The 22,846-nt window shown below is 30.3% G+C and overlaps 1 protein-coding gene across 1 annotated transcript in view; it reads left to right on the top strand.

Moving 5' to 3' along the window:
* The window catches only part of SI (sucrase-isomaltase), a gene marked incomplete at its 5' end in the record, with an annotated part of 71,408 nt that overhangs the window by 33,904 nt on the left and 14,658 nt on the right, over positions 1-22,846 (top strand). Inside the window, 16 exons of the mRNA XM_081138505.1 lie at positions 1,498-1,653; positions 3,442-3,642; positions 5,961-6,115; positions 8,040-8,208; positions 9,632-9,728; positions 9,830-9,942; positions 10,035-10,160; positions 11,677-11,805; positions 12,546-12,656; positions 14,363-14,425; positions 15,457-15,573; positions 17,002-17,089; positions 18,024-18,162; positions 21,230-21,363; positions 22,345-22,379; positions 22,465-22,581. Coding sequence (XP_080994631.1) covers positions 1,498-1,653; positions 3,442-3,642; positions 5,961-6,115; positions 8,040-8,208; positions 9,632-9,728; positions 9,830-9,942; positions 10,035-10,160; positions 11,677-11,805; positions 12,546-12,656; positions 14,363-14,425; positions 15,457-15,573; positions 17,002-17,089; positions 18,024-18,162; positions 21,230-21,363; positions 22,345-22,379; positions 22,465-22,581 — 1,950 coding nt within the window. The remainder of the gene's footprint in view (positions 1-1,497; positions 1,654-3,441; positions 3,643-5,960; positions 6,116-8,039; positions 8,209-9,631; positions 9,729-9,829; positions 9,943-10,034; positions 10,161-11,676; positions 11,806-12,545; positions 12,657-14,362; positions 14,426-15,456; positions 15,574-17,001; positions 17,090-18,023; positions 18,163-21,229; positions 21,364-22,344; positions 22,380-22,464; positions 22,582-22,846) is intronic.

Here is a 22,846-nt window from a genome sequence, read left to right as displayed (position 1 = left end):
AGACTTGTCTTGTAATTTTTGTTTCTTTGAACAGGTGTACCAAAGAGGAAAAAGAAGTCACAAATTGGGCTTGAATTCTAGCCCTGTAGTCTGTGCATTTAAACATAATAAATTAATCTCTCATGATCTCAGACTCCTCATTTATAAAATATAATATTTAAATCATAATGTTGCTTTGGGTAATAAATTCTTGTACTTAAATGTTAAACATAATAATTTAAAACATGGAAGTGATTTCTATTGGTATTTACTTTTCCACCATTTATATAATACTAAATTATTAGTAATATCAGTTTATATAAATTCTAAATTATTTTAGATATAGAATCTTTTTAAAGTTTTTTTTTGGGGGGTCTAACTCTTAATTCTTTTGGCCCAAAGTTTTTCACTTAGGAATTTTTATAAAAATAAGTATTAGTAATTATTTTTTATTTAGTAAATATACTATAATTTATGTATTCCTAAGACTATAGGAATTAATATAAATTAAATAATACAGGTTTATTGAGAACTTTATGACTCTAACCAAGATTATAAAGAGCACACAATACAACTTATTTTGATTTTTGCAATCTTAATTTATATGTGTCTATTTTTATGTTTATGTAAAGATTTGAAAAGACACTAGTAGATACACTTTCCTAGTTCTGTTATACTTAGACTAATTTTTACATGAATTTTCATTCCTGAATCGACAATTATTAAAATAAACTCATATTAAAAACTAAGCTATGCAGATGAAACTCGGGAATAAATTTTGCCAGTGTTATTCCCAAGGTATATAAACAATAACCAAACATAACTTTGCAATTTTTCAATAATATAAATAATTGTGTGTTAGTATATGTATATTTATATCTCTATATTTGTGTGTGTGTATATATACATATATAAAACTATCCCCTCATTATTTTTTCTTTTTTGCATAATACCATGTTATCATCCCTTTAACTTGTTCCTCAAATATTTTAAACAATGGATAAAATTTGGAACAAAATTAAAGAAATAAGTATTTTTCTCCTCTAACTCTAGGAGCTTCCATATCAACAAAAGTGATCAACTTTTTCTTCCTTGAGGGGCCTAACATTTATTTCATACCTAGTGTGCCACAGGCATTATGCTAGGTGCTTTAAATTTCACATATTCATTCTATATAGCAACCCCTTTTGGTAGGAGTCACTATCCCCTTTTAAAGTGGGAGGACATTGAAGACAGACAATATTCGCCAAGACTTATGAGTACTAAATGACATAACTGAGAATTGAACTTATGTCTGGATTTAAAGATAACACTTTACATTAGTATCTCTAATTCTCATAGCTTTCCTGTTTTGAGCTACTAGCCATTTCAGTGGCATGACCTAATATAACAGTATTATATTAAAACTATTTAAGACTTGATTTGAAGAATTGCTGTGGTTGCTGCATTTTATGTTAAGTACTTTTAAATTGTCCAATGGTCAGAAATATTCGTTAATGTTTTCTTTTGTCTTCAAAGAGTCTCCTAATTTACAATCTCAAGTTTAACCTTGGAAAAAACTTTACCGTTCAATGGACTCAACATTTCTCAGAAAATGAAAGATTTAATTGTTACCCAGATGTAGAACCTGCAACCGAGGAGAGCTGCAGACAACGAGGCTGTCTATGGCAAACGGTAAGGAGAATTTTATTTATGATTCATGGTATGGCTTTCACATAAGCATTTCAATGTAATCTTTACATATTATAATTTCCATTCTGTAGCATATAAACTAAATTCACCTAGGTAAGCATTTGAAATTAGGAATTCTGATAGAAAATTTCTCTTTATCTTAATTTTCCTGTCCTGGCTTAGTAAACGCCAGAGTAAATGGAAGTGTAAGTTGCTTTTCAGGCACTTTATATACTGTAACTTTATTTAATAAAGTTGTAGTGTATTTGCTGACTATACCTCAGAATCATACTGTCTTCACCTAATTTCACATTCATACTTAATGCTGGCTTCAGATAGCATGAATTCTGAAGAGCCCTATTGCTTTGATGTCACTGGAACCTCAGATTTAAAAATCTCAGGAATGATGTTCATGTGTGGAGAGGGGTAGGGCTGTGTATTAAAAAATAAAACCTATTCAAAGATACATTTTAACTTTAATTAATTTGGTATAACTTGGATAAACCAAGTTTTTAAACAATTATCTGTTGAATACTAAGCCTGTAGGTTTTTATACTGTTTCTATAAACTATGCAGCAAGATTATTTTCATCCTAATGACAAACAGCAATGTTGATGAACTAACAATAAGAAAGATAAATAAGAACGCTTATAGAATAATAAAGGAGAAGTGGTACTGGGCAAAAAGATAGCTATTTATGAGAGAGACATGTGCAGACTACAGTTTTCTAAAGTCAGTCATATTTATGATTCTATTGAATTTCAATTTTATGCAGTTAAAATAAGTTCTGTAGTATTCCTATCAGTTAAGGATTGCTTGAAGCTGAGAGTATCAGAGAGCTGAATCTGATTTTGTTAAAAAAACAGGATTTTTTTTAAACTTATTTTTTTTACAAATAAGAATCCCAAGCCAAATATGCTGAACTCTCAGTGTCATCAGTGTCCCATATTTCTCATTTGTTTTTCATCCTCAAGGTTATATTATAGCTTCCACCATTACATATGCATTCCAAGTCCAGAAGGTGTAAGGACAAAGAGCATACTAATTAATTCGCTTATACCATTTTCTTTTAAGGAGGTTTTAGGGGTCATGTACAACCTCTTCAAAAGAGAATTGAAAATGTAGGGCATATTGCTTCTCTCAACAGTGTAATAAATTTAATGAGAGTTTGGAGAATGGATTGTGGTAAAGCAACTAGTCCTTAAAGCCACAGTTTTAATTGTTTTTCTTAGATCCTATCATCAGCCCCTATGTAAACCAATTAGCTCTGATCTTTGGCCACACTTTCTATTTCAAATACTGGTCAAGATGTAATTGACCAATATAAGGAACACTCATGAAATAAAGAATAATATAGTTTCTTTATAAGAAGAAGAAAAGAATTTTAAGCTCATGCCCTTTTGAGGGTTGTTGTAGAGACATTTTACACACAAAAGGCAGTAGTCAATATGAAGAGTTAGAACATGCGTGGATCAAAATTTATGAGTAATATACTTAATTTTTGCAAAGACTACACAGTCATTTTGTTTTCTGAGTTGAAAATAAAAATTTGATCCTACTGCTCTACTGGTCTATCTTTAGAGTCAAAATACAAATGTTTCATATAACATTTTAGTACATAGTATCTTGGGTTGCATAATAGATATTTTATGTTTTGACTGTAATTTCATTTTATATTAAACAATAAAATCTGTAAGTCAAATGTGATTAAACATGTCTACCTTATTTTTCTAAGAGTAAAATATTACAACGCTTACAATTTCTGTCAATAAACATATATTGCATTTTTAGACTACATCCAGCGCACCTCAGTGTTTCTTCCCTAAAAGTGACTCGCCTTATTTAGTCACTTCAACTGAGTATTCATCAATGGGTGTAACCGCCGACCTCAAGCTGAATACTGCAAACGTTCGAATAAAGCTGCCTTCTGAACCCATCTCAACTCTTCGTGTGGAAGTGAAATATCACAAAAATGACATGCTGCAATTCAAGGTATGTTGGGTGTAAATAACAGCAGTGCATGACTCATCTGTCAAGACGTAAGATTTTGAATACATTCATGCTTGAGTTTTTAATGTAATATTAAGGATTATTAATTGAATTGATGACATTTTTTCTACAAAGCTTATAGCTAGGTGCACAATAAATAAAGCTTCTCATTTCTGCTAATTTTGTGGATAATTAAATATACAGTAGTAATTTTAAAAAGATATTATAGATAAATCACTTAGAATACATTATGTTGCTAATTAAAATAAACAAAACAAACAGGATGCTTACTATTTCCATTATTTTTACATAGTTAAATTTACATAAGTAAATTTACATAAGTAAATTTTCTGACCAATGCATTAAGACATATAAATAAAAAACATAACAATTTCTTTCAAAAGTTACACTTAGCATTTTTTTTTTACTGAAGACCTCCAAAAGAAGAAAACAAACAACTATTACAAATGATAAGATCAGCAAAATGACTAGATATATATATCTCCAAAAAATGTTTTACTGTACACTGTCATTCACCATTTAGACATTGAAATGGTGGCAGATCCTATCAGCAAAATCAAATGAAAAGAACAATCATATAAATAATAAAAATATTTAAAAATAATAGGAGTGAATTGACTGTCTATAAGAAAAATAACTATTAAAAAGTGTTGATAGAGATAAGTACTAAGAAATCCTGAATAAGACTAAATTTTTTAAAAGTTAACTAAATTTTTATCAATTGATGCTTTTAAATAATTTCCACAGGCATCTCAATGGAATATTTTGGGGGACTTAATAAAATAACCTTTACATTTATCTGGAAAAGTAAATGTATGACAATGATAATAGTTAAAATTTATTTAAAAAATAGATAAAACTTACAAAATTAAAACAACAGAATTGCAGTGAGAATTACCTTAACAGTTTATAAAAAAGGGATGGCATGAAAAATATATGTATAAATAGCATATAAAGATATATAAGGTTATACACACACACACACACACACACACACACACATATGTATATAGTAAATCAAACATAAGCCCAGGAAAAAAAAAACACCTGCATAGTTATCTTGTATCTGGCTAGTAAAGGTCTTTCAAACCATAGATATAAAGGCATGCATCTCATAGATAAAATTCTATGTATTTACTATGTAATAATTACATTTCAACATTAATAAACACTATAAACAATTAGAATAAAAACAAAAAATGGAAAAATATTTGACACCTAGATCATAAAAGGTAAGCAATTTCAACTTATACAAACAATAAAAATATTATAAAGATCTTATAAGCAAACATATAACAAGAAGAACTAATAATTGGAAATAAAAATATTAAAATACACTTATTAACAATCAGAAGAATAAAAGACAAATTCAAAGAATGGGAAACCTAAGTGTTAAATAATCATGTAGAAAAAGGTTGATCTTCATCATCAAGGAAATAAAGGACAATTTAGAAAACAAACACTCTTAGTGTTACATGAAACAGTATTAGAGCATGCATTTCGGTGAGAATATTAATTAGTACACTAATTCTGGAAAACAGTTTACAAATAGATATCAAGGACCTCACAAATATTAGTATACTCTGGCCTAATACTTAACTTCATAGAAATGTGCTGAGGAAATAAACTTGAATAAACATAAATTTACATTAATATATAGGATCACACATATGACAGAAATATTGAAACAACTTCTGTGTCTAAACAGAAGTGGTAAATAATTTTGTATATACATATAAGAGAATATTTAGCTCTAAAAGTTGATTTTGATGATTTCTCATATAGAAAAATGAATTACAAAATATTTGAAAAAGGTAAAATAGGTAATTTGATCTCATTATTTATTCATGTATGTATATGGGATTTAATATATATATGGTGTCTCAAAAATATGTGTACACTCTTTAACAGCTGACAGCTGCAGATTCTATTACACTTTGAAAATGAAATGTATTTTAATAAACACTTCCTTTATAGTATGTATACATTTATTTTTGGAGACACCCTGTATATATGTGTGTGTGTGTGTGTGTGTGTGTATATATATATATATATGTGTGTGTATATATATATACACACACACACACACATAGGAAAATAAAGGACAATTTAGAAAACAAAATATATACATATATATATACACACACACACACATATATGACATGGATACAGAATTAAGAATTATACAAACAAGAATTCTATATATTCTTATTTGAACCTTATTTAAATTATTTAATATTTGCATGATATGTCAGCAAACTAGAGCAAAACATTTCTATTTTTATTATTATCTGCAATAGATTTATGATCCAAAAAATAAGAGATATGAAGTTCCAGTACCATTAAACATTCCAACCACGCCAACAAGTACTTATGAAAATAGACTTTATGATGTTGAAATCAAGGAAAATCCTTTTGGCATCCAGATTCGACGGAGAAGCACAGGAAGAATTATGTAAGTGATTGAATTATTTGATTTTAGCTTAGGAGGGAAAAAGTAAGATGATTATTTTCACTACCTTTACCGTGCTAGATTATCATCACACTAAAAATGGTTTTGGTTGTATTAAATAACCTGACTTATTTTAACATTTTTAACTTAAACTATTAGAACATCATAGGACTATAATTAAGGATTTTCTAAAATTTCATTTACACTTTGAATGTGATTGATTTTATTATTAAATATTAAACTTATTTTTCAAATCAAGTTAAAAACCAAACCAAGACTCCTCTTGAAAAGCATGGTGAGTTTTGGCAAAATAAGTAATTGGAAATGTATTAAGTAAATATTTTATTGTAACTGTTGAAATCAGTTTATTGGCCCTGGAATTTGATGGAGTTAATAAGATTTTTGCCAAGCATTAATGAAAGGAAATTAAGATAAATGCATCTAGATATTTTTAATACATAATGAATAAATTTAAGGAAAAAATTTATTTTTTGTGAAATTCTTTACAAACTATAGTATATTAAAAGATATGCTATGTAATTTAAATTTGCCACGCTGTCCTTCAGATGTTGTTCAGATGTTTTCATGTATTGTCAGAATAGATACAAATAATGAAGAAAAGTATGTATTTTTTTAAAAATTTTGTTATGAGAATATTTTTGTTCCAGAGGATAACAAGCTAAGTCATTTTGTAAAAAATTCCTGGTGTAAAGGTATACTTATTGTTATTTGAGAATATTCTTTAGTAAACACTGCATATTCTTTAGTAAATACTTTTTCATAATAATATAAAAGTTTAAATATGACTCACATTCTTTGTAATACTTACATTTTCTTACACTGCCAACTTTAATTTTCCTCTTCCTTTATGTTCTTTCAAATGATGAGAAAAACAACACATTCTCTGTAATGCTTTTCTTATGGACTTTTTTAAACACTAATTTTTATAAATATAAAAATTAAGAAAATTATTGGGATTATTAAATAGGGAGAATTTTATTTTATTATTATTTATTTTTATTTTTATTTTTTAAAAAAATATATCTTTATTGATTTCAGAAAGAGGAAAGGAAAGGGAGACAGAGAGATAGAAACATCAATGATGAGAGAATCATTGATGGAGCCCGCAACCCAGGCATGTGCCCTGACCGGGAATCAAACCCTGATCGCCTGGATCCCAGGTCAACGCTCAACCGCTGAGCCACGCCCGGCAGGGCATAAATACGGAGAATTTTAAATTAAAATATCCATTATGACTTATAGTTGTTGTTTTTTAATGTTGATTTCTTTTTATTCCATATGTAGAAAAATATTTACTCTGATTTTCTCAAGGGAATAGGAAAGTAGATGACTTTCAATTTCTCAGACATGTTACTTCCAGATCATATATTATTTATAACTTCATATACATTTTATTTTTATTTATTTTTTATTTATTATTATTATTTTTAAATATATCTTTATTGATTTCAGAGACAGGAAGGGAGAGGGAGAGACAGAGATAGAAACATCAATGATGCGAGAGTCATTGATCGAGCCCACAACCCGGGCATGTGCCCTGACCGGGAATCGAACCCCGATCTCCTGGATCCTAGGTCGACGCTCAACCGCTGAGCCGCGCCCGGCTGGGCTACATTTTATTTTTAAAAGCAATATATGTCTAAACACAAACATATATAATTATATTAATCATATTATGGCTCACTATTACTAATGGTGAATATGCAAAGTATATTATAGGTATTCTTTAACTTAGCCAAAAATATATATTTTTGAATTATTATCTATATCCATTTGGTATCTGGTTACAATAAGGTATATAGAGAAAATATTGATTTTCGGCTCACCCAAGGCAGAATCACCGCTGTTATTTGTGATACTACTTTATAAATGCTTACAGAAATATAATTGTTTTCTTTTGTTTCAGCTGGGATTCTCACCTACCTGGGTTTACTTTTAATGACCAGTTCATTCAAATATCTACTCGCCTGCCATCAGAATATATATATGGTTTTGGGGAAGTGGAACACAGGTCATTTAAGCGAGATCTAAACTGGCACACTTGGGGAATGTTCACAAGAGACCAACCCCCTGGTGTAAGTATCAATTTTTAACTATCTCATGAGGCAACTAAGACCATGATTAGGATCCCAGCCACTTCTAAGTAGGCTTGTACTTTGGTACTGAAGTAATGACAAAGGGCCTGGGGATCCCCAGAGCTGCTACAGTGATTTTCTGAAAAACAAACAAAAAATTCACCGTTAATTACTGGCAAAAATAGAAGATTGGATAACATTGAGTACAGGGAGAAGTGAGGTAGTGACCCAATTCACGATCCTCTCAACTTCATAGAAAGAACATTCAGATTTAGTATTCCCTGCCAAATCCATGTATACTCTCAGTTTGTAACTGAGAAAGTAACTGACTAGGGTTCTCTTTAATTTTGTTTTTTTTCACTTCTTAGATAATGATTTGATGCCAACTTTTTCCTTTATGGCACACAGCTGCAGTTGTGCATTTTTATGAGTCTGTCCTGCTAGTTACATCTTTAAAAAATGTTTTTGTAAGCTAATGTCACTTTTCCCAATATTTCAACTTATTAATTAAATATACTTTATAAATATTTAATGCACTGCACAATTAATATCAACTATAATTATTCTAGACATATCATGAAAAAATATATTTGAATAAGAATACTAGCTTATTTCCATTTGCCACATGTGATGCTTACTTAAAGGTGTTCAAACAACTTTTTTTGTATCACACTATTTCAAACTCAGGTTATGAAGGAGGTTTTTAATTTATACCTACTTGAAAATATATATTTTAACAAAGTTTACTTCTTTAAAACCTTTCAACATTAGCATTATTAGGTTAATATACTCTTTATTCTCAATATATAAATTTTCTTTCACATGCTCATCAATTACTGGGATTCCCTGTGGGCCAAAGATGTCAATTTATTTGGGGATCATCATCTTATAAGTTTTGTGACTCTTGTCAAGTCATTTCATGACCTTCAGTATAGGTTTTTTTATTCTAAAAATAAAAAGATCTAGCCAAAAATGAGATTAAATGTTTTATAATTATAAACTATTATGTTTTCATTTTAAATATAAAATATATAAACTTAGGCAATTATATTAATTACTTAAGAGGTTGAGTGCTCTAATCATTGTATGAAATTATATTATTGAAAAAGAAGTGCAAATTTCTAGAATAAACTAACATATGTAATCTGTAGGAAGAAAACCAATTACTCTAATACCAATGGGTTTTTACATAAGTTTTGAAGCAGTTTTGTGGGTGTTACACATTTGTATACTATTTGCATGGTCTAAAGCAATAACAGTTCTAATAATGAAAAAAATTAATTTCTAAGGGAAATGCTGTTAATTCAGTTTGTGTGTGCAAGGAAGTAACATTTAAATTTCTAGTTTCAATCTTATAATGAATTTAAATATTACACTGACAAACTTTATATGGTATTTTCACCTGATTTTTTTTTTTTTAAAGTATAAACTAAATTCCTATGGATTTCATCCCTATTACATGGCTTTGGAAGATGAGGACCATGCTCATGGAGTTCTCTTACTTAACAGCAATGCAATGGGTAAAACAATCATTTTTAAAATTTATCATGCTTTATGTGACTCTTTAATAAATAATATTTAATGCATAGATAAAAAATATAATCATATTTTGAATTTCCAGATGTTACATTTCAGCCAACTCCTGCTCTAACTTACCGCATAATCGGAGGAATCTTGGATTTTTATATGTTTTTGGGCCCAACTCCAGAAGTTGCAACAAAGCAATACCATGAAGTATGACTAAATTTAGTTTTAGAAAAAAACATAAATTTCTCTTTATCATATAAGTCATTTTCTTAGTTCACAACTAATTTTTGTTTTTAAAGGTAATTGGCCTACCAGTCATGCCACCTTATTGGGCTTTGGGATTCCAATTATGTCGTTATGGGTATAAAAATACTTCAGATGTTCAGCAAGTATATGAAGATATGAGGAGTGCTCAGATACCCTATGTATGTATACAAACTTTTAAAACTGTGTTAAATATGTATTCTATAAAATCAGAATAAAATAAACACATACTTTAGAATTATTTTAAGCATTTGGCAATAATCAAGGCATAGTTTTTAATAGCACCTAATGAATTGGATATAAAATTTTTATAAAATGTCTTTATTAGGCTGATAAAGGAAAATGAATAATACCATTTCTTTTTCTACTTTCTCTCCAATTCCATTTCCCAAAGTTGTACTAAACAAGTCACTGTGCATTTGCATTTCTCATATAAACATTGGGTCAAATAGATTGCCAGACACATATTCTCTTTAGATGAGAAGAAAGATGCACAGAATTTTTTCATAAACCGATGTGACAACTTAAAGGGAAGGAACTGAAGGTGAAACAGAGTGCTTTTTGCCCTGGAATAGATGATACTCACAATGTTAGAATACAGAATTAGAGGGCTGGCAGAGCGTCCTTTCCCTCAGTGTTTGAAAAGATAATAATCAGATATAATCAGTCCCTTTGATTTTATTTTTTAGCGATATTAGGGAATCCTAGAGCTCTTCTTGGTAACACTTAAGCATGGAAATCTAGAGTGGTTGGTGTGTATAAGAACTCATTCTAAGAATAATGAAAGAATGTCATTATAACACATGAATACATATAGTCGAATTCAACATGTGGTTCCTGAATATATTATTATGAGGATATTAACTGTATAGTGGATGATATAGAAATATGCAGGTGGAATTTTTTTCTAGAGTGAATTTTTTATGCAAGTTTTCCATTTTTTATAAAATGGGCTGTCCACTATATTAGCCATATTTTATAGCATCTAGAAGAAAATTAAACTACTGTCCATTAATAGAAAACAATTAACAATTTTTTACTTAGGCCTGATTTAAAATTTTCATGATAACATTAAAATATTTATTAGTTTAGACATATCTGTAAATACCTGTTTGTAAGCAATGTTTTGCTTATATTAGCTTGGGCTATTATTCTGAAAATGACTTTGGTGATAAAAAATGAAAAATCTTACAATAATTAATGGATTTACTAATTCTTTTTTCTTCCTCTTTGGCAATATTAGAAGTATTTGAAATTACCCTATATTTGCTTTATGTTTCCAGAAATAGAGCAACACCTATTTCTGTATGTACTACACAAAATTCCAAATTGCCATTTAACATAATTTTATAGCCTTTACTCTTGTGTCGCCCTGTGTCCTCTAGGAATTATATGATAAAAGATGCTGATTTGAAAGAATTTTGACTCTTAAATCAAAATTAGTAAATGAACTGTTAACAAACTAGAACATTTATATGAACTTGTTCTTGGAATATTTTGCTTCTTTACATGTTACATTCATTACTTGAGTATTGCATGACCTGATTAATTCTCTTTAGGATCAAGTAATGTGGCAATGAAACTTTTATATTGCTAATACTTTCATAATTATAATAAAATGTGATGCACTCATTCTTGTGATTCTTGCTCCACTACCACAATTCTCATATTTTTCAGGATGTTCAATACACGGACATTGATTACATGGAAAGGCAACTAGACTTCACAATTGGTAAAGAATTCCAAGATCTTCCTCAGTTTGTTGACAAAATAAGAAATGAAGGAATGAAATACATTATTATCCTGGTCTGTATTTATATTTTATACTTTATTTGAGTCTTATTATCTTGGTTTTATTAAGATTTCTCTCCTAGATTGAGGGATACAGGGAGGTGTTTCAAAATAGGAATTATATAACTTTGGATTCTACTCCCATACCTAAAACTTTCTTCCTTTTACAGTTTGTTTGATTTACATGGGCTCCTACCAGAATACCTTTATACTTGGTATATCTTTAGAGATCTAAGACTAAAGCTGGGAGGCAAAGGCAAGCTGGTTTTTAGTAATCACCCATGTTGTAAACTGGCCTCAATTTAAAGAAGCCATCACAAAGTGATGATGGATTTTCTATTCTTATACAATTCCCAAATCATTCTCTAGGACTGCTTTTTATGTTTCTCATGTTTGAAAATTTGCCTTCAATTTAGTGATTCAGTGGGGAGAATATTTTATCAATATCTCACAAGAAACAAGCTACACAGCCAGAAATCCCACTGGAAAAATAAAAACAAACAAAAAACTCTAGCAGTCTTGCTTGAAATCATAAGCTAATATATTTTCAAAGTTATTTAAAAAATTTTAAAGAAATTTAGAAGACAGTGTAGCTAGAACAAAGTTTTTACCATCAGTGCATTTCTCTGACCATGTCTCTGAGAGCACAATATAATGATAATGTCGTAATGGAAAATTCCAGTGTTTCATAACAACCACCAAGAGGCTATAGTTATATTCCATAGTAATCTGGTTTGTATTTCATTTCAATTTAGGATCCAGCAATTTCAGGAAATGAAACGAAGCCTTACCCTGCATTTGATAGAGGACAGGAGAAAGATGTCTTTATCAAATGGCCTAATACCAGTGATATCTGTTGGGCAAAGGTACTGAATTAACCTTGAAATAAAATACATAAAAAAAGCTTTTTGATTGAAAGTTTCTATTGAATTAAAACACTGTTAAAAACATATTCAGGGAAAGATCTATATTATGTGGAATGTAATGATTTAATAGCTAATAAAGAAAATAATGTATACTCTCTTGCATTTCATCCAAATTATTAGAAACAGAGAAAGAAGCCATACAAGTTGTGTGTCCAATACTATTTGTTTCATCTTTAAAATGTCTTTCTGGTATTTCTTGGTACATCCTGATTCATTATAAAATTACTATTAGTAACATGGTAATTCATTATTCATACTGCAAGAGTCATTGAAATGTGTACACTTCTCTCAAAAAGCTATCACTAACAAAATAAACAATGTTTTTTAAGAGCTATACTCATATTCCTGACTTGAACAAGGAATATAATTTACTATATTGCATTTAAACAATAATATTCAGACCTGGGTATCTTAATATATTTTAGAAAATATCCTGATTTGGCTTACATATAAAAGAGAGAAGAAAAACATATTTACTAGTAATTACTAGAATGAAAAAAAAAATTCCATGGTGAGAGAGAGAATTAAATGCATTGTGGGATCCTTTTTGGATCTTTGACCACAAATAAGATCAGTGATAAAAGTGGTGAAATTCAAAGGGGCCTGTAGATTAGCTAATAGTAATTTATTAATATTAACTTCTTTGTTTTGATAATTGTGCAGTAGTTATAAATATGTTAACATTAGGGGAAGTAGGGTGAAGGGTATATGAAGATTCTAGGTATAATCTTTGCAGCTTTTCTATAAGTTTGAAAGTAATTTCAAAGTTAAAATAAAATAGAAAAAATACCTATGATAAACTTAGTGAAAAATCTATTTTAAGAAACATGCAAGTATAGAATATGACATATTGGACATAAAAAGGGATTTTGTTCTTTCTACTTTGTTGTTATTACATATTTCTATACGTTTTCTTAGACTTCTACTCTCTAACCCTTTTCTCCACTATCAGTAACAAATCCTTTGTAGGTAATTACTCTGTTGGGGGTTATTTACATTTTTATATGGGACTTTCTAATTTCTACAACATAGAATCAAATTCCCAGATATTTAGCATGATTGAATTTGGGCTTGATTTTGTGTTTGTGGTTGGGGTGGAGGAGAACACTGGTAGGAAGGAGGCAGGGGCAGGGGTGGCTGTGGAGCTGGAGGGAAGGCAGACGGGGATTTAGTACTAACTGAAAACCCAGGAAACATTTGCCTCACCATGTCACCAGTCAACTCAGATCTTCATTTCCTTTCAAATAAAAATATATTTATTGTTTTTATATTTTAATACCACAGTAATTATAGAAACAGTTTTAATATACTACATTAAATTAAATTTAGTATATAGTGTTCATATTCTTTCTTGACCAGACCTTTGGTTACGTGAATTGTTTTCAAAATCACTACCTACTACAAAGGTTAGCTTTTTATTTTTTATTTGCCATATTAAAGAAGAGGTTAATATGGAAAATGGGGATAGTTTGAAATAGCACATATACCAAAACAAAAACTGAAAAAAAGATAACTGAAATAATTACTGTTCTAGGCTCTTTAGTCTATTATATGCCTCTAAAACTCTGTTATAATTCATCTACAAAACAGTCATATTATACTGAAGTTATTTTAAACTGTTTTCCAATTTCTTCTTTTTTTGTTAGGTTTGGCCAGATTTACCTAATATAACAATAAACGGAAGTCTGACTGAAGATGAAGCTGTTAATGTAAGTTTTACATTCATTAACTAGATAACTAAAAGTAATTCAGCACACGAATTTAAAGTTATTCAGCACACGAATTTAATGATCACTTTGACCATTCAGTTTGAATACTTTCCTTAAAAAAGTAGATGGCTTATTTTCTAATTCTTTATATCAAACCATATTTAAATAAAATTTATTTTCTTTTCTTAATACCAATGTGTGTTAATCACTCTATTAAGAAATTTTATATATCTCGTTTAATGCAAGCAATAATTCTTTAATTTTTTATTATTACTTTATTGTGGTAAGAATACTTAACACGACATCTACCCTTTTAAATTTTTAAGTTCACAGTACAGCATTCTTTACCCTAGGGAAAATGTTGTCCAGCAGATCACTAGACCTAATCTTGTATAACTGAGACTGTATGCCTTTTGAAGAGCACACTCACTGCCAACACACTCACTCTGACTTTGGAATGTACATGGGTAGGCTGGCAAGTAGAGGATTTTCTTAGTAGAGAGAGGAGTAAATCACCTCTTCTCTGCTGGGGTGGGGAGGATTGGATGTGAGAAAGAAAAATAAATGGTTGGGGTAGTGCAACGATACATTGGTTCTGGAAAAGCAGTAAACCAGGCAAACACATTTTTTAAAAAAGTCAGAAAAACAGGCCTAACCAAAGCACTTTCCTTCCTGACCATGCTCTGCAATGGTAAAGCTGCAGTATAGGGCTCTAAAGATAGGGTGTAAAACTTCCCTATCACTCTAAGAAGCACTGAAAGTGTATTTCTGTATATTTTGAACTGTTTCTTTTCAACCTATAAAGGAGCCCAAAGGCTGTTCTTTTCTCTTTCCCTGTATGTCTCCGTATTTTAACTCCCCGTTGCTGCTGGGTGCATGGAGGGAAATCATATACATTTATGTAATTAAAGTTGATATCAGGCTGCCTTCATTATTGTCTACAATTTCTGGATCTGACAGATACATGTCTGACTTAGGCACACATGATCTTTTTGATTTTATATTTCTGGGCATACATTTTATTTTTACAGGTTACAAGAGCTCATGTAGCTTTTCCAGATTTCTTCAGGAATTCCACAGCAGAGTGGTGGGAACAGGAAATTATAGATTTCTACAATAACCAGATGAAGTTTGATGGCTTGTGGATTGTAAGTAAACTTTGAGTGATTTATATTCTAAGTCAGAGATTTTCAACAAGCATGTCCCAGCAGGTACACTGGAGTGCCGCAAGAAATTTTAAAACGTGATACCTCACTATTTCATCAAGGGCACTGACCTCTTCTCCCTTAGATTGCCACATAAAAAAAATGACAACAGCCAACACAATAGCCAACTGGTGTGAATGAATCAAGATTATAATTCTAATAATGTTAACAAAATATTCTTTGTGGAAATTAGTTCATTCAGTTTTTTTCATAAAACTGTTATTCAAGGGACTGCTAAGATAGTTTACCAATTCAATTTATGTACATGAATGCTATTTTCTGAATATTCAAGTTGAATATTTTCACCTTGACCAAGGAACCAAAATAGCTTTATTTTCTAATTGTTCATAAGTGCTCATAAATATTTATTTTATTTTCATTCAGTGTAGGTATAAGTCTCACACTTTACTGTCTATGGTGTAACAAATCATAATCTGTTACAAATTAGGTGAATTTATTTCTCAAACAATCTCTTACTTTTAGGTGTAACTTTAAAATGTTTTAAAATAAGATTTGTAATAATATAATTTTAAGATAGCATAAGAAGTTTACCACAAGTAAATATTTAATACAGATTTTGTATAATACTTCTCTAGATTTTTGGAGGTGGCATTTCTTTGCTGATTTTGTAACAGGTTTACATTAATTTACTTAATTTTTTATTGAAGAAACCTTTTAAAAGGTGCTGTTATGTGCAAGACTTAAGGATATAAAATTGTATAAAGCATATTTTCTTAATTAATGGGAAATGCAGGTTTATTTCATGTATAAAGTTATGTACTATAAGTGATTCTATTAAAACTATCTCCAAGAATGACATATTGATCCAGGAAAGATAAACTTGTTTTCAGGTGGAGTAATCACCTTTAAATGTAGCTAATTTATATATTTAGATGATGATCCCTTTATATGCGGGCAGTAGGATCCTGAAATGTGTGCTCACATACTCTTTGAAATTTTTTGTATTTGTTATCTATATCTTATGGATTTAAAAACCACAAACCAATTTTAAAAAATCAATTAATACAAGCCTGGCTCCAAGGCATGAGTGTTCAAGAGAGGACATTAGGAGAATATACACTATTATAATTTTACATTTAGAAAACAGAAAAAGCATTACTTTTATGTGTATTTTATATCTACAGAGAAAAATGGAACGTTTTATGTTTGTTGAAAGTAGGCAATGAATTATAAAAGATTTAAGAAACACTGAGCTAAACTAAAGTCTGTAGTGTCACTAACATGTCTTATATATTTGCTTTTTAGAATAGTGAATGTTATTATTCAGATATGCTACTTTAACTTATTGGCCCTCTGAATTAGAATACATGTTCCAAATTTGTTTGTTTACTTTTCTTCTTTTTTAAAAAGGATATGAATGAACCATCAAGTTTTGTAAATGGAGCAACTACTTACCAATGCAGAAGTAAAGAGCTAAATTTCCCACCTTATATCCCAGGTACAGTATTGTCGCTTTCCCTTTGATGCTATTGTTATTATTATTTATTTATTAGGTTTATATACCTTATGATGTAGGGAGCAGTGTTTACATTCCCAGTTCTCACTACCCGTCTACGCACTGGGCCGCACTTCAATCCATTGCCAATATTGTCTAATACTGTTTGGAGAAGAAGAGTAAAAAACAATGTTTTATCTACATGAACAAACTTATAATTTGTTTGAAATGGTTACTTTAATTTTATTAAGAATTTTCCCAGATTTGGAAATTCTCAATATTTTTTACCATAAAAAATAGAAAGGTTTTATAGAGATTTTTAAAAATGTTTCTTTACTAGGAAAAAATAATAAAATACTAACACTTCTTTGGTTTTCCAAGAAGTGGGAAGGGAAGGTGCAGTCCTCTTGTGCTTGTCCTCATGCTTTTATATGGGCAGCAGCTTCATAAACTGTTAATATGAAGTGATGGCAAAGCTCTGGGGAAAAACAAAATGCATTTTAAACTGAGAAAAAGTGGATCAAAAGATAGTGTTGGTTCTCATTCCCAGGGCTTACTATTACTAAATTGATTTTTCAAAATCTATTTAATCAGTATTTCTCATCTAAGTGAATAAAATATAATGGTCATTTAGGAGTACATTTATTTTTCTGGCTTTCTTAATTTATGTTAATTAGTAGCAACATTTTTGTTACTGAGGATAGTAAAATTCTTCACATACTTTTCAGTCACAATGTTAACCGTATCAATTACAATTATAGATTGTTTTTTACATTTGTCATAACATTGGCAGATGTACAAATGGTTAAAATAAAAAATGTTTAAAGCAAAAATGAATGGTTTTGGATAAAAGAATATATAGTAGCATTTTACACATTTTAATATAGGGTGCTTTATAATATATTAGTATTTTTTCATTGATTTTTTCTCTCTCTAGCACTCACAAAAAGAACTGAGGGATTACATTCCAGAACTATGTGTATGGAAACCGAGCAGCGACTTAGTGATGGATCGCCAGTTTCACATTACAACGTTCACAATCTATATGGATGGTCGCAAATGAAACCTACTTATGAGTAAGCAGTGTTCATAATTATCCTTTCTGACTCTTTAATATCTTTTAGATACTAGATTTAATTTTACCTACTTTGAAAGTCCTTCTTTGCTGTCCTTATTTTGTAGCACTTTTCTTCCCAATGTTCTCTGTAACTTACTTGGTCCTTCATGATGCTTAGAATAATCGTTTTTCCTCTCCTGTTCTCTCTTTCTCTCCCTCTGTCTGTCTCTCATTTATATCATTGTTTTAAATTTTTACCCCATTTCCAAAACAATCTTGAATTATTTTATTTTGTTCCCCACCATGTACTCAGCTTGTAGTAGCAAAATACCTAACAAATAGTAGGTGTTCAATAAATAGTTTTGAATGAATAAACGAATAAATAATACATAATTTGATGCCACTAATTAAGACATTAAAGCTTAGCTAAATCTGTTATTTAAATTCATTATTAGCAAATTAGAGTATGTGTGAATGACCTTGAGCTTCTCAAACTTTAATATCCATATGAAACAAACTTTATGTGAGGCCAAAGATAATGGAACACAGATCATTCTTTTAGTATCAATTCTTTATGAGCACTGTCTAATAAAACTTTCTGCAGTGATAGAAATGTTCTATAATTTTGGGTTGTCTAATATGGTAGCTACTAACTATATTTCTTTTGAGCACTGTGCCTAGTGTGACTCAGGAATGGAATTTTAAATTTTATTTAATTTTAATAAATCTAGATTTATTAAAAAGCCCATGTGACTAGTGGCTACGGTATTGCAAAAGGCAGCTGTAGAACACTGGCTCTTAATTACACATTATAATCACCGAGAGATTTTTAGTTCTGGTTTAATTGGTCTGTAGTACAGCTTAAGAATCTGAATTTTTAAAAATTCCTCTAATGAGCATTGAGGGTTGAAAACCACTGCTCTAGTATATGACTGAAGTAGATAAAAGAATGAGAATCAGTTTGGATTAAAGAGTATGGGTGATATTTCCTCAGTGAGACATGCTTATCCTATCTCTAGCACCAAACTCTTTTCAACCTAGAATAGGTGAATTATTTAAGATATGATTACATGAATGAATGACCACAGATCTGTTAATCAAATCCAAATGTAGAGACACTAACATAGTATACAAAGACTAGGAAATGACAGTCTTAAGAGTAAACAAACTGGTCTTCAGCAATGCCTTTTATTGGGGAAAAACATTCCCCCCCCCCCAGTTAACCATACTGGAATATAATAATGGAGCACAATTATCCTCCGCTAACCTCACTTAACCATAAAATTATATGTATTAAAAAGAACAAGAATATTGAGAATTGACTCGCCTTGCTGGCAAAACATGCATTTTAAGATGAAAGTATGTAATTTAAGGGAAATTGAAAGAAAATATTTTTCTTCAGGGGGCAGGTGATTGAACTTCTGGAGCACATTACGGAATCTGCCATGATTTCTCACATTGTGAAATGCTTAGTAATGTAAATGAGTTGACTATTGTCCCACTACAACTATCAAGGTTGTACGAACAGAGTCAAGGAAAATGTAGGTCAGTTTCTAAATAGTTGGCATACAAAGGTATTCGGGAATGTTTAAGGCCATTTTAACTCTTAAAACACATTACAAGGAAGATATCGGTACTATCTTATGAAGAATAACCTTTACTATAAAGTCATTTATATTTCTTTAATAGACTTCATTTTGCCCTAGTCCATAACACTCTTCAGAAAGATTTCAATCATGTTTGTTATTTAAATTAAACAGATTGAAGTTCTAAATGTTGAGTTAAGAAATTTCTCGAGTTACTATTATAAGCCAACTACTGTATTAGATGTAAGAGGCACAAAAAGATTAACACAAAGTCCTTAACCTCAAGAATCTCAAGGGCTTGTGGAAGAAGCTCTATATATAAACAAATAGTACACACACTGTAGTCCATGCTATAACAAAGAAATAATTAGATACTGTTGATAATATGTTAGTGAGCTGTAAAGTCTGCCTAATTAGGTGTTTGAAGTATTTCCCTGAGACAGTTCTGTAGTCCTTATTCATATACAGTTTATTTTGAATAATATAAAAATAAACATTTTATTTCCAATTAATAAAATCATGAAAAATTTTTTGTTTTAGATACTCCTATAATGTAATATTAAGGAGAGAGAGAGATGCAGATAATATAAAGAAATGGATTATTCTTGACACTAGAATGCACAAAAAGTCATTAAAGCCACTCTCCAGAGTGAAGAAGAGAGAAAAATAAAATAAAAATAATGACCTTATTTGTAAAATTCACTCTCTTGATCTGGCTTTCAGTAGATTCCATTCTTGAAATAGAACAGTTACTTTTATTTTTAAGACCCAGGAAACTCTTGTGCTCTTTAAACTAGACTCTAAAACAAAGAATATTGTAGCAAGTATTTTCTGCACAGTAATACAAAGAATACATATTAACAAGTCACAGTTAAGAAGGGTTGGAACAATCAATAGTTAGAGGCTAGAACTTTATTCACAAGAACACATTTAAGTAGATTAAAATAAGTTCATTCAAAAAATTAAAAAAAAAAAGTTTAGTTGATTTGATAATACCGATAGTTGACTTAACTTGTATTCATTGAACAGATAAATGCAGGACACTTACATATGTTAGTGTAGTAAATGTTGGAAGGAAGGAAAGATATACCCTTCACACCTGTGAGGATTTTATAGGGTAATGAAAGAAGACTCAGATATAAAGAGCTAGTTGTAATAAGAGACAACATAGATACCATAACTCAAATCTTTTTTTTTTTAAATGTGTTTATTGATTTCAGAGAGAGGGAGGGAGAGGGGCAGAGAGAGAGAAACATCAATGATGAGTCATTGATCAGCTGCTTCCTGCTCGCCCCCTACTGGGGATCGAGCCCATAACCCGGGTATGTGCCCTGACCGGGAATGGAACAGTGGCCTCCTGGTTCATAGGTCGACATTCAACCACTGAGCCACACCTGCTGGGCTCAAATCCTTTTTTTTAAAATGAAATGATCGTAAGTAGAAATATCTGAAGAAAATACCTAATGTAAAGACTTACACACCCTTCTTCACTTACATTAGTGCATTGCAGAGGGCCACTGGCAAAAGAGGAATTGTTATATCTCGTTCCACATATCCAACTTCTGGGCGATGGGGGGGACACTGGCTTGGAGACAACTATGCACAATGGGACAACTTGGACAAGTCGATCATTGGTATGTAAGAGTCACCATCTTTATTGTTATTCTTTTGAGTTTTCTATTAGGTATTCGCATTTTCTAGTGTTTGTTCATATTACTTTAAAAGTGCATCTCAAAAATAGGCTTTGGTGTCACCTTTTAGGACAAATAACACTATGATAATGCAGTGGGTCAGAAAACAGGGTTTGGGGTGCTGTATAGGAACTAATGATTTCTGACTAGTTTATTTATAGAAAATAATTTTACCACTTTTTGTTTCAGTTCCCTGGTTTGAAAGGGCAGCAGCCGGCGAAGATAACAAGCTAAGAATAGAAATGGGTGGACATTCTAGATTCTAGGGAACAGGAATCACTTATAGATGCTGAAGAATGAGCCATTTTAAACCAAATTTAGAAAGAGTTTTCTGGCAATGGTTGGATAAATAGTAAATCAGACATTATCATTTAAAGGGCAAAAGGATACTTTTCTGTGTGAGACCTAGTCTTAAAAATGCTTTATTATTCATTTAAGATTCAAGGAAAACACTTAATGCTTAGAAACATTCCTTTAAAGAAGAGCTGGGAAATCACACACATTCTGCTTTATTAAAGTGATCGTTCCTTAGATTTTAATAAAAATAACTCAAATTTGTTTCAAATGATAAAACCTATCATTAAATAATTACAGAGATAGCCTTTTATTATAAAAATGAAACCACCACCACTTTCTTCTCATACTATAATGTATTCATAACAATTTTGTGCCCTAAATATGTTGTTTTAAAACTGTTAAGGAAGCATATTGTGCTTTATTTTTATAAATGTCATTAACACTTATAAAGTTAAAAAGTATGAAAATTATAAAAAGAAATGATAGAAAGGTATGTTAATAATCTGAAAAAAATTTTTTATTGAATTAGAGGTTGGAATTAGAAATGGAACATCTTTATTAATTAAAAAAATATCAAAATAAATGTGCAACTGCAGCTTCCTAAGATTATTTTTCTAATTTTTTTAGGTATGATGGAATTTAGTCTCTTTGGAATATCATATGTAAGTAACTATTCCTTTTATCTTTATAACTTCTAAATATTAAAGAACAAACTTAAAAGTAATTAAATATAACAATGTATTTTAGACTGGAGCAGATATCTGTGGTTTTTTCAATGATTCGAACTATCACCTCTGTGCCCGCTGGATGCAACTTGGAGCATTTTATCCATACTCACGAAATCACAATGTTGCGGGCACTAGGGTATGTAATTACTGCATTTACTTTCCTTCCTTTCCACCCAGTAAACATACATGTTTTTAAATATAATTTCACTCTACCTCGCTGATTTCCCAGTGAATGCTTTGAACTTCTGTACATTGACTGAGGACCTCTAAGCCTATCATTTTGAAAAATTTCTGACTTGGGTTACTCTTTTATACTTTTGGGTTCAAGACATGATTAGCTGGCATACTTACTGCTGTTCTATATAATTTTGGAGTAGTCAGGAAAAAAAATTGCCTCTGAA

Source organism: Miniopterus schreibersii, assembly GCF_964146895.1.
Source record: "Miniopterus schreibersii genome assembly, chromosome: 5".
NCBI lineage: Eukaryota > Metazoa > Chordata > Mammalia > Chiroptera > Miniopteridae > Miniopterus > Miniopterus schreibersii.
This window is presented reverse-complemented; position numbering and strand designations above follow the sequence as displayed.